Raw genomic sequence first — 13,380 nt, 5'->3', positions numbered from 1 at the left:
CCATCCAAGAATATGCAATAATCGACAAAAATATACCAAAAACTCCTGTTATTTTCAAAATGGTGTGAATTATTTCTAAATAATTAGTATTAGGTAATAATAATAATTAGGTATTAGACTCATGGGAGTCAAGATAGAGCTTAGGGCCTCCAAACCCATTAAGACCAAACAACAGGTTTATTGGTAACACCCTGACTTGCCAAAGTAAAGCAATTTGTTGATGAAATAACACACGGGAACGCAGTAAATCCAAACATTCAGCACAAGCAGTGCTGACACAGGACAGAGGTTGGAGCAGCAGCATCCCAGAGGAGCCAGCACCTCCCTGCTGCTCTTCCCAAAGCTGTGCCTGAATCGTTCCCACTTACAGCTCACATCAGATCAATTGGTGTTACCCTCCCTTTACAAATTCCCCCACGACAATTGAAACCACGACAAAGGCACAAAAGAGCAACCCAATGAGTTTTGTGCCCAGAGAAATCACCCAGATTAGCAGAGCTCCAGGAATCAATAGGGGTATTTTTAACCACTCTCAGAAATTTCTTCTTTGCTTCTGCTGCTGGAAATACCAGAATAGATGGAGCCTCTCGGGCACCAGCAGAGTCTGGTTCGTGGTATTTTGGTTTGCTTCCTCAAAAGCTTTAGTAAGACACAGCACATCAGAGACAGGGGTTGTGGCTCAAGCCCTTCAGTACATCAGCCACTCTGCTGTGCTCCTAAATCTTAACAACAAAATACAAACAACAGCCAGAAACAGCAGCAGAAGCTCCTTCCTGTGCGTTTTCCTCCTCCAGGAGATACACTGAAAACATGCTACATATTAGTCCCCCCCGGAGAGAAGAGCTTTCTTCTCATCGTGTGAAAAAACATCACTTTTTCAGACAAATAATTATGCAATTACACAAATAATTGTGGGACTGCACCTCTCACTAACACCAGCCCATCCCACTCGGGGGCTCATATCTGTCCTGCAAACTACATGACCCCAAATACAAGGAAAATGCTCAAAGCTCCACTCCAGTGTTGCAGGATATTCTGCTGCTTAAATTTCTTGCCTTTTTTCCTAATGTATGCACACAAATTTAATTATTTCCAGCTCAGAGTCAGTAGGGTTGGATCAGCACAATGACAGGTAGCAAGACCTAAAGGAATCACCACCACTCTCATGAAAAAGGCACATCCTGACTATCAGATTACAGGATATTGACATTTGTGACAGTATGATAAAGTTAAATATTACAATAATTAGTTTCCAGCTGATTTTATCTCAGAAATCATACCAGCTTGGGTGATGTCTGCACTCCAGTGAACCCTGTGTTCACATGTTTCCTACCAGAGGATGCAGAAGGAGGAAATCTTAGGGGGAAAATGCATCACTGAAGAAGTGATAACTTTTTAACTTCTCCTATCAGCATTAATTATTATTAAATCCTGAATGAGGTCTCGGGGCAAGAAACAAGGAGGGAATTGCAGCTAAAGCCCTCACCCCTCAGTGCCAGCTGCACCCACAGCATCCACGGGCAGAGAGCTGGGATCTGGGAATGCAGCATCACACCCAGTCAGACATCACCTGGGCTGAGCATCTGCTCCATGAATTTTAATTTCTGACAACCCAACTCCCAAATAAAGTCTAACTCTGGGCAAAACAGTTCCCCAGACAGCTACTGCAGGGATTGTGCCTCACACTGGGCACTCAGCTGGAGCCCCCACACACATGAAGCAGAGAAACAGAGAAACACTTGGGCTGGAAAACATCTCCAAAATCATCCCCAACAGCAAAAAGAAAATTCCAAACTAGCAAGTCTGAGTTCTAAGCTACAAATTAAATAAAGTAAATAAAGTAAAAAGTAAATATGCTCATCTCAGACTCCACTGCCCCCCCATTACCCCCAATCACACTCTTATCTAAGTCCTACAGTCAGCACCACATGAAACTCTCCACCAAAGTTATCTTTATTTTTTCATCCAAAAAGGAAAGACTGGAGAAGAAAAAAAAAAAAAAGACAAAGGAGATAAGGTTGGGAGACCTGAAAGCCATTTTTATCCTAATAGCTGGCAAACACACATCATTAGATTCTGATAGCAAGTAAAAAAGACTGTGTTTACAGTAACTTTAAAACCAGCAAATTCTGTTCAAGAATAAAGGGAGTGAATCCACTATCTGACAGTTGCCATTAATTTCTAGAGCTGATGAACAGCTCCTGTGCTCAGCAGCTTCCCAAATTTCCTTCTCTCACAGTTGGCCTAGTAAAAGATATTTCTTTTCCCTACAAACCTTGACCTTCAATATTCTAGTGCCTGATAAATAACCAGCACAGAAAACAGATTTTTATCTGAATTTAAAAAAGGAAGTTTGTGTGTTCTCTCAAGGACTAACTGAACCTTGTTAAACAAAACCCAACCCTTTGGTTTTAGAAAACTTTCCCTGTAGCTCAGGGGTATATTCCTGGAAACTGCCTGTAGGAAAACAGTGGTAGCACCAGCAATGTTTCCAGTAATTAAAAAGAAATACTAGTATAGGTGGTATGTGGAAAATAAGACTTATTTTTACAGCAGCACGTGTACCATCCAGTGGTGAGGAATTTATTTCCCTGTAGATGTAGACAATGCTCAGCTTCATCTGTGTTCATGAAGAAGCAAAATCTGAACTCATTCCTTCTCACCAGAAGTAAACCAAAATTGTAAAAGAACTTTGTTGTATTTAAGTCAGCACAAGTCTCAGTTTTAATAATTATTAGCTCATCTTATTCTTGCTTTTATGGACTTTAGCTCTAAGTAAAGCCATGGGGTGCCTCTTTACATGTTGGAGATGGGATTTTGCAAGTGAGCTAAAACCATCTAGTCTGGGGTTGGGTTTTTGCCTGTTTCTTTCAACTGCAAACTCGACAGAGCAGTTCTGACCAACTGCCTTGAACTTCTCCATGCCCTGAAGCCCTGGGAGCAGCACAGACATGCAGAGCCCTCACCCCAGCACTGCCCAGCCAGCACAGGTCACACAGGGCTCTGGGAGAGCTCTCAGGGTCATGAGGTGCTGGATAAAGGCTGCACTCGAAGATCTTAGAGGCCTTTTCCAGCCTGGACAATTCCACATTTCCAGGATCCCCTCCCTCTCCGAGCCAGACCCGCAGACAAAAGCTGCATCCCCAAAGCTGCCGAGGAGAATTTTAAGCCAGCAGAGGAGTGTTTGTTTGTGCTAAGAAAAAGATTTAATGTCTAAATTAAGCAAGTGCACTGTGCTTAGAGCAGTGGGGTATGGATGGCTCTCCTGCTGGAGCTGGATCTCTCCAGAGGGTCCAACACCCGCCGTGTGCTCATCAGCACAGCGGCACCGGGGGGATGCTCCTCCCTGCTCCAGCCAGCTCCCTGCAAGGAATCCCACTGCTGCTCTAACAGGAACCCTCATGTCCTGTGGGAATACACTGAAAAAATGAACAGCACGTTGGGTTTAAGGAAGGGCTGAAAATTATTGCTGCAAAATCAGGGAAGTGCAATGGAAACTCCGCAGTTAAAGCACTGAGCCGATATCAGCTCCTCTAGCAAAGGAAAATAAGTTGGACACTTTTAAGGATTTCCATCATGTTCCTGTTGCTAAATGAATACAATGTAATGTGCTTTGCTTATATCATTCCCACTATTAATTGCTGTGACATTTGGAACTGGGAATAATCCCCCAGGTTTCCCAAAGAGAAAAATGCCTGTTTGTCAGAGGCGCTGGGCGAGGGCAGCAGTGCTGTTCCCTCCACCAGCCTCTCACTCTCCACTGAACAAACATCATCCTGCAAAATAATCACATTAGAGCTGCTGCCTGCTGGAAAGGCAGAGGGGTGAAAGCAAAGACAGAGAGCTGTAACTATTATTTCTCTTTCAGAATACTAGAGGGTGCTCAGATAAAGACGCCTGAACGATGATGGGGTCATCTAATCAGAGGGAACACAGCTCAGCTCTAATAAACAAGGCCTGATGAACACGCTGCCTTTGAAGAGGGAATTGCAGTGCCTGATACACAGATCAGACAGGATTTGTTCTGCTGATGTTCTTTATATTGGGAGAACATTAAAAAGAGGGTAAAGAGTCATTCTCAGCATTGTCTCACGTTCAAACAGGAATCCTTCTGAAGTTCACTCAGAGCCCAATTACTCCACCAGCATCTCCACACTTCCCAGGACACATTAGGATGACTCAGTGATAATACAGACTGTGTGACTTCCCAAAAATGCTCACTTAGCACTGCCTCTAACCCAGCTGACCTGCTTGGAATATATTTAGAGGTGTTGTCCAAATGCAAAGCTCCCCATGCTGGAAGCATTTATTATATTTCAAAATGGAAAAAGAGAGGCTCTCTACTGTTCCTGTTTCTTTGTTGCTACCTCTGTGTGAGACTTCTTCTAATTAAGATGCCTTGTAGTACTGAGGAGCAGTCAGGGCTTCCAGGACAATTTAATGTACTTGTAAGGGCTTTGGCTTATTCCCCATGCTGTGCCTTACAGGAAGGACTTGCTCCTTACTGGTTTTGAGACCAGCAGCCCAGTGGGAGGGGTGCCAGTCCTATATCCAGCACAAAACTCTGCAGCCAGTTCACCCCCACGATGGCAAAACTCAAACTGGTTTTACAAGAATGGCATGAGCCTTCTCTCCAGCTTTTCTATGGCTCCAGCTGCCCATTCCAAAACCAGCATCCAGAGCCAGCACACTCGTCCAGCCTCCCTGAGCAGTGAGGCTAAAAGCTAAATATGACTTATTACACACTTTAAGGAAAAATAACAATTTTGGAAAAGTAAATATGGGTAACAAAGAAACAATTCTATGGAAAACAAACCAGAAAGCTTAGAAAGGATAATTAAAAAAAAAATAATCTAACTTTAATAGCATAGAGCAAAGTTATTCTTGAAGACATTCAGATATGAAAAGTAAAGAAAACGATCCTATTACAGGCAATTCACTTCAACCAGAAGCAGGGGCACTGCATGCCACCGGCACCTGCTTTGCAGTTGCAATGAGAAACTAAATTGAAATCCTGTAAGTGACATTTGGAAAAAACTTCCAGTTCCGCAGATGGAAAACACAACTTTTTTTTTTTCTCATATATTTTATTTTCCGAGCTAGAGCATAACTTTATGCTATTATCTGCTGGCTGCACAAGGTGGGTTTGAGCTGTGGCCTTTGCAACAACTACTGAGCACACAAACCCCGGGAACAGACACGCTGATAACTTTGACAAAGCACATTCACCGACGGGCTGAACAAAATCAAAACCCAGGATCCAAGTGACGCCTTTGGAAGGAACCAGCTGGGAAGCCTCTGGTCCAGAATCACTGATTTTATTCTGGTTACTGGGGGAGTTTCACGATATAAGTCAAATAGTTCTACGCTCAGTCAGAACAAGCAGCTGGGCTGAGATTGAGCCCTAATGGCTGTCACAGCACTGGGGACACTTCTCAGAACCTCCCCAAAACTGAAACAGCAGAAAGAATGACAAAAACACCACCTGCACGGGAGAGGCAAGGACAGGGAGGAGAAGGGGAGACAAAACATGAGGATCATCCTCGTGCTGCTCCATAAACACACACACTGCCTGCTCTGTGCAAAACAACAAACTTCTCTACTGTTCTTCAAAAGATCTCATCAAACACACCAAGCAAAGCAGCATGGCACGGATAAATAACTCCTGCCTCGTGACAAACAAGGAAATATTTATGGCAGGCTATTAAACTTGGATTACTGAGACACTGGAGCAGTCGCAGAGTAGCCAATCAGCTCTGCTGACTAAATACATATTTATAAATGCTTTAGCTGGTTTATTTACCCAATGGACCAAAATGGCTTATTCATTCTGTTCTGGTTTTATTTGGGTCTATCAAGTACAGTAAATGTGCAGTTAGATGCATAATAAAAACTCCTTTAGAAAAGTAATTACATTACCTTACCCACAGTAGATTTTTCTTTCCCAAGCACCAAGAACAACTGGACCATTTCACAGGCTCCTAAGTTCTTATTAAAAATATACTGACACACACTAATTACTGATCTGAAATCTTGCTTAGGAATGTAAAGTCCAAAGGAAACATTTCCAAACCAAGCAGGGCCCCCTGAAAACCACTAATCTAAGCAGAGTACTTGCTATGGCAGCAGCCAGGGACATGGGCACAGCACCAACCACCTGAACAGCTCCTTCTCCACACCCTGTTAGGAAGGAATTCCCACCTGGGAGGGTGGGGAGGCCCTGGCACAGGTTGCCCAGAGAAGCTGTGGCTGCCCCTGGATCCCTGGAAGTGTCCAAGGCCAGGTTGGACAGGGCTTGGAACAACCTGGGCTAGTGGGAGGTGTCCCTGCCTATGGCAGGGGATGGAATGAGATGGGATTTAATGCCACTTCCAACCCAAAGCAGTGTGGGATTCTCTGGTCCTGCAGGGTTTGGTGGAAGTTGGATATGGTGGAAGAATAAATCCAACAGATCCACAGGTTAAGTCCTGGTGTGGCCTCAGTGCCCTCCTCCCCTCCAGGAGAGACCCCAGAGCCCTTCAGAACCTCCCCTGCCACAATCCCCCCCACTCCAACTGGGCTCAGCCAGGCTGACAAGCTCAGCTCCCTGTGAGTGCCTGAACTAAGAGAGCACCAAGAGGGTAATTTCTCTTATTTTTATCTCATATTGGAGCAGTGAGTTGAAGCTCTGAAAATATTAACCTAATTGCTCTGCCTTCTGGTTAAAGCTCAGTTCAGGAAGAAATGGCACGTTGAAACCTAATAAGTCTGAAATTGAAAATACACCTCTCTCTTACACATTAAGCAGACCAGCAGCACGTTCAAAAACTGTGACTCAAAAACCTGACTGGACCCAGAACTGATCCTGGACTTTGGGTTTTCTGGCTCAAAGTCTGAGTTTACTTATTTTGCTAATTTCTGAGACATGCTGGATAAACTGATTTGTTGGAGAGTATATATTTGCATATTACATTATACTGCCATTATCAGAAACATCTGCTGCCAGCTTTTTATTCAACCCTTAATAATCAGTTTATTTTACAGCTGGTGTGAAAACTCAAGGGTTTCCAGTGTATCTGCACCTCTCCATGTCATGTGCAAGCAGTGCACACCCTGTCCATGAGAGGGGCTTCTACCTCATGCAATGTTCTGTGTAACAACAGCATTTCAGAATAATTTCAGCTGGACAAAAAAAAAAAGCACTATTTCATAGGAAGAGCAATGCACCACCCAAAAAACACTCAATAAGACTTCAAATCTCACTGTGGATTTCAACCTGGCTGCTGCTAAAGATGCTTCAGTCACGAAAAGCCCATTTGTCTGAAAATATCTCCTCTTGTTCTTTAAGACAGGTTGTCTTAGAAGACCAGTGCAAACCTGCTTTAGTGCTCTGGGTCAGCTGGAGAAAAGTGCTTTGGAGGCGGTGAAGAAGCAGCCAAAACAAGGTTTGTGGGGCAAAGTGGACTCTTCCAAAAGACTGCCCAGTTCAGCTGGAAAAAGCAGAGAGGTTTGTGTGGAGGCCAGGGGTGTCAGGAGCCAGGAGCAGGAGCAGCTTATTCAGCTGCCAAATCAGCACAGTTTGTTCTGCTTTCAGGTGGAAAAAGAGAGATGCCTTCAGGCACATCCAGCCTCACACTCTGCACTGGGGAGCCTTATTTATGAACTGTGCTGGGATGGAATACATGGGATGGAATACAGAGATATATTATTTTGCACGTCCCTGGAAATCCTCACAAGGTCTCAGTTTTCTGGCTTCTTTCCACCTTCTCCCTCTTCCCACCCCAGGAACTGAAGTCTGGTCACTCCCTAAGCTTGCCCACGAGCTCCTTTGTCCCACCTGCTGCTGGGAACAGCTTACCTGGTTTCCTGCTGCTCCAGAAGTTTTTGCTTCAGCTCCTTCAGGTCCATCACTGTGCTGCTCTAGCAAAGCCACACACTTTTATTTACTTACTGAACAGTCCTGCCCATTCTGCCATGAACAGAACCCATTCCTCCTCATGCCCCAAAGTACTTCACTACAAAAACTGATGGATCCATTTAAAAGAACCTTAACTCTGCTTCCACCAGCCACAGAGCTGGGCATGGGCTTCCTACACCTTTGGCTAAACCATGGCTGCATTCACATTTTCAGAGGGAATCCACCTAAAGCAGCAAACAGTCATTTCTAAGTCCAACATGACCAGCAGGACCAGCATTGTTTGGTCCAGCAACACCAACAGCAACACTAAAACTGCCCAGGAGCATTTGCATTGCTGTTTAATTTACTGCTGTGCCTAATGCTGCCTAATGTGTTGATTATTTGGGGTTCCTCCCACTCCACAAGGTTTTACTCCCTCTGTCAACTCCCGTCACTTACAACCACAAAATATGCCCAGTTCTAATTAAACACCATTGCTGAGAGATGGAGCTGCAGCTTCTCCAGCTTAGAAATACAGGAACTAAACATCTCATTAATATTTTGACCCAAACATCCTTCCCTAGGTAACAGATTGCCATTCACTGATAACACAGGCCCTGAATAGACAGAGATAATAAAGATTTCTATGAAAATAAAGCAGCTCTGAGATGGACAGAGACAAAACTTTGACTAACTGTTAAATATGCCAATTTATGATCCTCTAAAATAGGTATTTTTAATATAAAACCTGTCCTTTGAACTTGAGGCATGTCCTGAAAATACAGCCAGTGTGTTTCTGAACACCCAACACTGTACAGAACATATACACACAAATATTTATTTACACATCACATCATCTGGATGCAGCTGGGACAGACAGACACCCAGGATCCTGGGGGTACAGCTGCTTCTGAAGAGCAACACAGGCACAGCCACTGATTCTGGTGGGTTTTGACCAAGTCTTAAAGAACAAAACCAAATTTCTTGGACTCCAGCAACAGGAAAAAACCCTACAGAATGGGAAATTAGGAGGGGATTTAGTACAGAGGTAATTACAGACAGCCACTTTATTGTGTTCCTGAAGAGTTTGAGGAGAGCAACTTCTGAAGCTGTTGGCTGGATCTCCTACCATTGCTGACTGCTTTCCAATAAAACCACAGCAACCTGGGAAAGCTCAGGGGGAAAAGAAAAAAAAAAGCCATATTCTATTTCTCCTCACTGTGATTAGGAAATAAGTGTAGCAAGGAGGATTGTGTATCCATAATAAATATATACAAACAGGGACAGCCACACCACAGAGCTTGTGAAAATTCAGAGAGGTGCCAGCCTTTTAATTCAAACCAGGCAGTTAAAGTTCACATCACTACAGCAGTGTGATGTCACCTGTCTGAATAAATCCAGAGCTGCACCTCATTTAATAAGATTATATGGTCAGAGCAGAAGCAATTTGCTTGAACATTTCTTGGCTGAACGGTTTCCAAAAGCATCTTTTGACACTAATTTGTTGAATGGATGATTGCAAGCAACACAAAAACAAATTAAAAAGTTTTAAGTGCTCGGGCTAGTAAAAAGCAAAGGTGTCCATTAATCCAGCAGAGCTTTGGTTATTTGCATCTGCTGAAGACCTGGCTCTTTGGGCTTCATGAGCCTCTACAGATGCTTGGGCAGGGAGTTGTACTCAGGAAAAGAGAAAAGACTCAACAGCTGATAAAAGGTCTTCCTGCTCCATCTTCCCCCCAGTTTTAATTCAACAGAACGACACAAATGGAGAGTATTCAAATCCTGGGCCTGGTTATCACGGGCTGGGTTTTGAGTTTGTGTTCTCAGGTTTTTTTGGCTGGCTGGGGGTTGGTTTGTTTTTTAGAGCACCACACAAAACCTGGCACCCTGTCCCATCTTCTGCTTTCCACTGCATCAGCATAACACAGATGGATACTGTCTGACCCCCTCAGAGCCAAATAGCAACTGAATTAAGAAAAATATTCCTGCACCTTCTAATCAACTCCCAGAATGAGGGGTGGGGGTTTTTTGATTAAAAAATTATTTTTAGTCAGAAAGGTTAATATTTGCACACCAGTTCAACAATTCAGGCACAAAATGGCCCTGCACCCATTTCCATTTCAATTCCCAAGGTAATCCATCCATCCCTGGAAGGTGGCTGCCAGCTGCAGCCAGGGAGGCATCTCCCCTCCACACCACAGCAATTAAAACATCCTGTAATTACTGCTGATCTCGAGCCCACGGAAGTCAAAGGAAAGCCATTCATTGACTGTAATGGGCTTTGGAGCAGGTTCCGAATTTCTCCAGCATATTTAATCCTGACACTTTGGAACCCGGTTTAACTACGCTCATCCACAGCTAAAAAAAAGGAAGAAAATGTTTTCACACTTGACAACAATCAAGGCTTTGTTCCCTTTGAAAGAAAAGCCTCTGCTTTAAATCTAAAGGACTCAACCCTTTTGTCCCGAAATAAAGAAAAATCCTGAAGAATGTAAACCAGGATTGCCCCTCCTTTCACCAAGAGCTCTTTTTGTAATCATCTTGGATCATCCGTGAGCATGGGATGATAAAAGCAGGCACAGAGTAAGTCTGCTGAGCTCTCACCTTTGGGGTGGTTTCTATTAGATATTTTTATTTTTAAGTTTTAAAGATTTTCAGCTTTTCGAGAGGAAGCCAAACCTTCCACCAAGGGAACCGAACAAGGATAAACCCCCACACCCTCAAATCTTTTTCAATCATCTCATTTCCTCGGGTGAAAACCATTATCTACAAAAATTACCATTTTAGGGAGGAAAAAAAGGCCTGAATATTAAAATCACTTCATAACCTATCACAAAATCTACAATAAATCCTTTTGTGTGCATAATAAACATTTCAAACCCCGTTATTTTTTTTTCCTGGCACCAAGTGGTATCTGCTCTGTGCACATTTTAATACTGAGGACGTTTGTGAAAGAGCCTTTAGTTGAATTATTTTATAGGCACTATTGAGGAATAACTCCAGAGAAGAAGATACTTAATCATTGCTGAAAATCCCCAGGTAGCTCTGCAAATCCACAGGCTTTTGTGGCCAAGATGTATTTATCACGTTTGTTAGCATTTTTTTTGACTTCTGAGGAGTTTGCAGTTCTTCAGGCAGCCTGGATTATTCACAGACTGCCTTGCTGGGCATCCAAATTCATCTGTACATCCTAATTCCCCCAATTTTCATCCCCTTCTCTCCATACCAGCCATGGGTCTAACAAGCCTCTGACAGAGAAGTTCATTATATTGAATTCACTTCCAAAAAAAATTATGGTTTCACCCTTTCAGATGAAAGTCAAGTCTTACCCATCCTGTGAAGAAATCAGCCTCACTCAGCCTGGGAATGTGGTGTCCTGAGACACTGATCTCCAAACCCATCATTGCTCTGGAGGAACATTCTCCAAGCACCCACAGATCTACAAACTCAGCCCTGATTTCAAAAACTGCCCTATTGAAGTTCTCAGAGGTCTTGGTGGCTTTCACTGGGAAGGGAACTTTGGAGAGAAATTCTTCTCTGAACCAGGACTAGAGGTACAGCCACTAGGTTGGATTCAATTTGTGTGTCTGTAATGAACTACATCACAAACCAGAGCCAGAGCAGGACTGGAATGTCTCCACATCCAGGATGCCAAGATGCTCTTCTGCATCTCAAACCCACCCAAGAGCCCTCCCTCAGTCTGAGATTGAGGGGAGTCCAATAAAACTGCATTTCTTCACCAAGAGTGGCAGAAGTTTGACCAAACACACACATACTCTGGACATCTAGGCTACACAGATTTCACCTTTAGCAACACCTATATTTATATATTTTTATATTTTTATATATTTATTTTTATATATTTATATTTTTATATATTTATATATTTATATTTTATATCTATATATTTATAGTATATATTTATATTTTATATTTATATTATATAATTTATATATTTATATTATATATTTATTTTTACATTTTTATTATATTATTTTTAATTTATTCAGTTCCTCTCTGCTGCCTCAGCCTCGCAGAAGAAAAAAAAACCAAAAAACAAAACGACCACACACAAAAACACAACCACAAAAAAAGAAAGGAGATTATGTGCCCAGAAGACAAGTTACCCTCGGACCTGACCTTTTTAATTTCTGCAGTAAAACACTGGTAGTTACAACCTCTTCCCAACCTGAATGCCTGAAGCAATTAAAGAAGCTGCTGGAAGGGGATGGGGGTTGCATTAATCCCTTGAAAGGAAAGTACCACCTACTTCACATTCTGCTGGGACAGATGAGGGAAGCAACTGCCTGACCCAGAGAACATCTGCTGAGCAAAATGCGAATTAATGACAACCAGAAGGAGCTCCTTGATGGCCCATCCTCACCCAGGAGCCTGCAAAGAGCCCCTCCTGGCAGCAGCCAGTTGGTTCCCAAGGCAGCAGTTCCCAGGAGCAGGGAATGAGGCACCTCTGGGTGCACCTGCAGAGTGATCCATGGAAAGAGTGGGATCCATGGAAAGCTTTGTCTGCACCTTTTTCTCCCTGAAATGCTCCAGAGTCAATCACCGAATCACAGAATGTTTGGGTTGGAAGGGACCTCATCCAGTCCCATCCCGTGCCATGGGCAGGGACACCTTCCACCAGCCCAGGTTGATCCAAGCCCCGTCCAACCCGGCCTTGGACACTTCCAGGGATTCAGGAGCTTCTCTGGGCAACCTGTGCCAGGGCCTCCCCACCCTCACAGGGAAGGATTTCTTCTCAATATCAACCCAAACCTGCCCTCCTTCAGTTCAAAGCCATTTCGGTGCCCTGCCAGCACCCAAACCTTGCCTTGCACCCCAAACACCATCAATGCAATTCTGTGCTAAAAGAGCAGCTTTTCATTGAAAAAAAAATGTACAATTTGTGACACCAAGAGCTGTCAGACAAGCACCAGGCACAGACTGTTGGAAATCCCCCAGCAGCACAACCTTTCAAGTGTGTAAACTTATGCTTGTTTTAAAATGTTACTGCAGGAATACTCGACACCAACACACACACACACACACTGAAAGAAAACTGGGTTTCCTACCTTTTCTTCTCGTAACTTCAAACCTTCTGGAGTCCTATAAGGAAAAAGAGAATTTTTTGGTGGTGGTTTTTATGAAATACAAGAATTGTTCAAAGGCAGGAGGAACAAAACCCCCTGAAAACATGAGTCACTGACCCAGGGAAGCAGCTGTGAAGCTCAGGGCAATAACTGAGGAGTAATTACAAGCACACACTTCAGTTTGTTCACAGATACTTGATGGATAAATATAACACAAAGTGATTCATCACTGTGTGAAAACTTACATTGTGAAACACAACATTTTTCTTTAAAATGGATTTTTCCCCCCCTCTATTGATATTAAGAGGGAGCAGCTAAGAGGATTATTATCACTACACCAAAGATTGGGGGTTGAGGAGGGAGGAGCCATTACAGGTGCTTTTAGCAGACACTTGTTCAAATACCTGAATAATTTCA

The 13,380-nt window shown here is 43.3% G+C and overlaps 1 protein-coding gene across 4 annotated transcripts in view; it reads right to left on the bottom strand.

Annotated features, from left to right (window-relative positions):
* Nucleotides 1-13,380, bottom strand: part of FSTL4 (follistatin like 4) — a 199,137-nt gene that overhangs the window by 171,552 nt on the left and 14,205 nt on the right. For all 4 annotated transcript variants that reach the window (XM_027682757.1, XM_027682759.1, XM_027682758.1 and 1 more), the window contains exon 3: nucleotides 12,946-12,979. In XM_027682757.1, coding sequence (XP_027538558.1) covers nucleotides 12,946-12,979 — 34 coding nt within the window. The remainder of the gene's footprint in view (nucleotides 1-12,945; nucleotides 12,980-13,380) is intronic.

Source organism: Neopelma chrysocephalum, unplaced genomic scaffold, assembly GCF_003984885.1.
Source record: "Neopelma chrysocephalum unplaced genomic scaffold, ASM398488v2 Primary Assembly neopelma1_63, whole genome shotgun sequence".
Lineage (NCBI taxonomy): Eukaryota > Metazoa > Chordata > Aves > Passeriformes > Pipridae > Neopelma > Neopelma chrysocephalum.
This window is presented reverse-complemented; position numbering and strand designations above follow the sequence as displayed.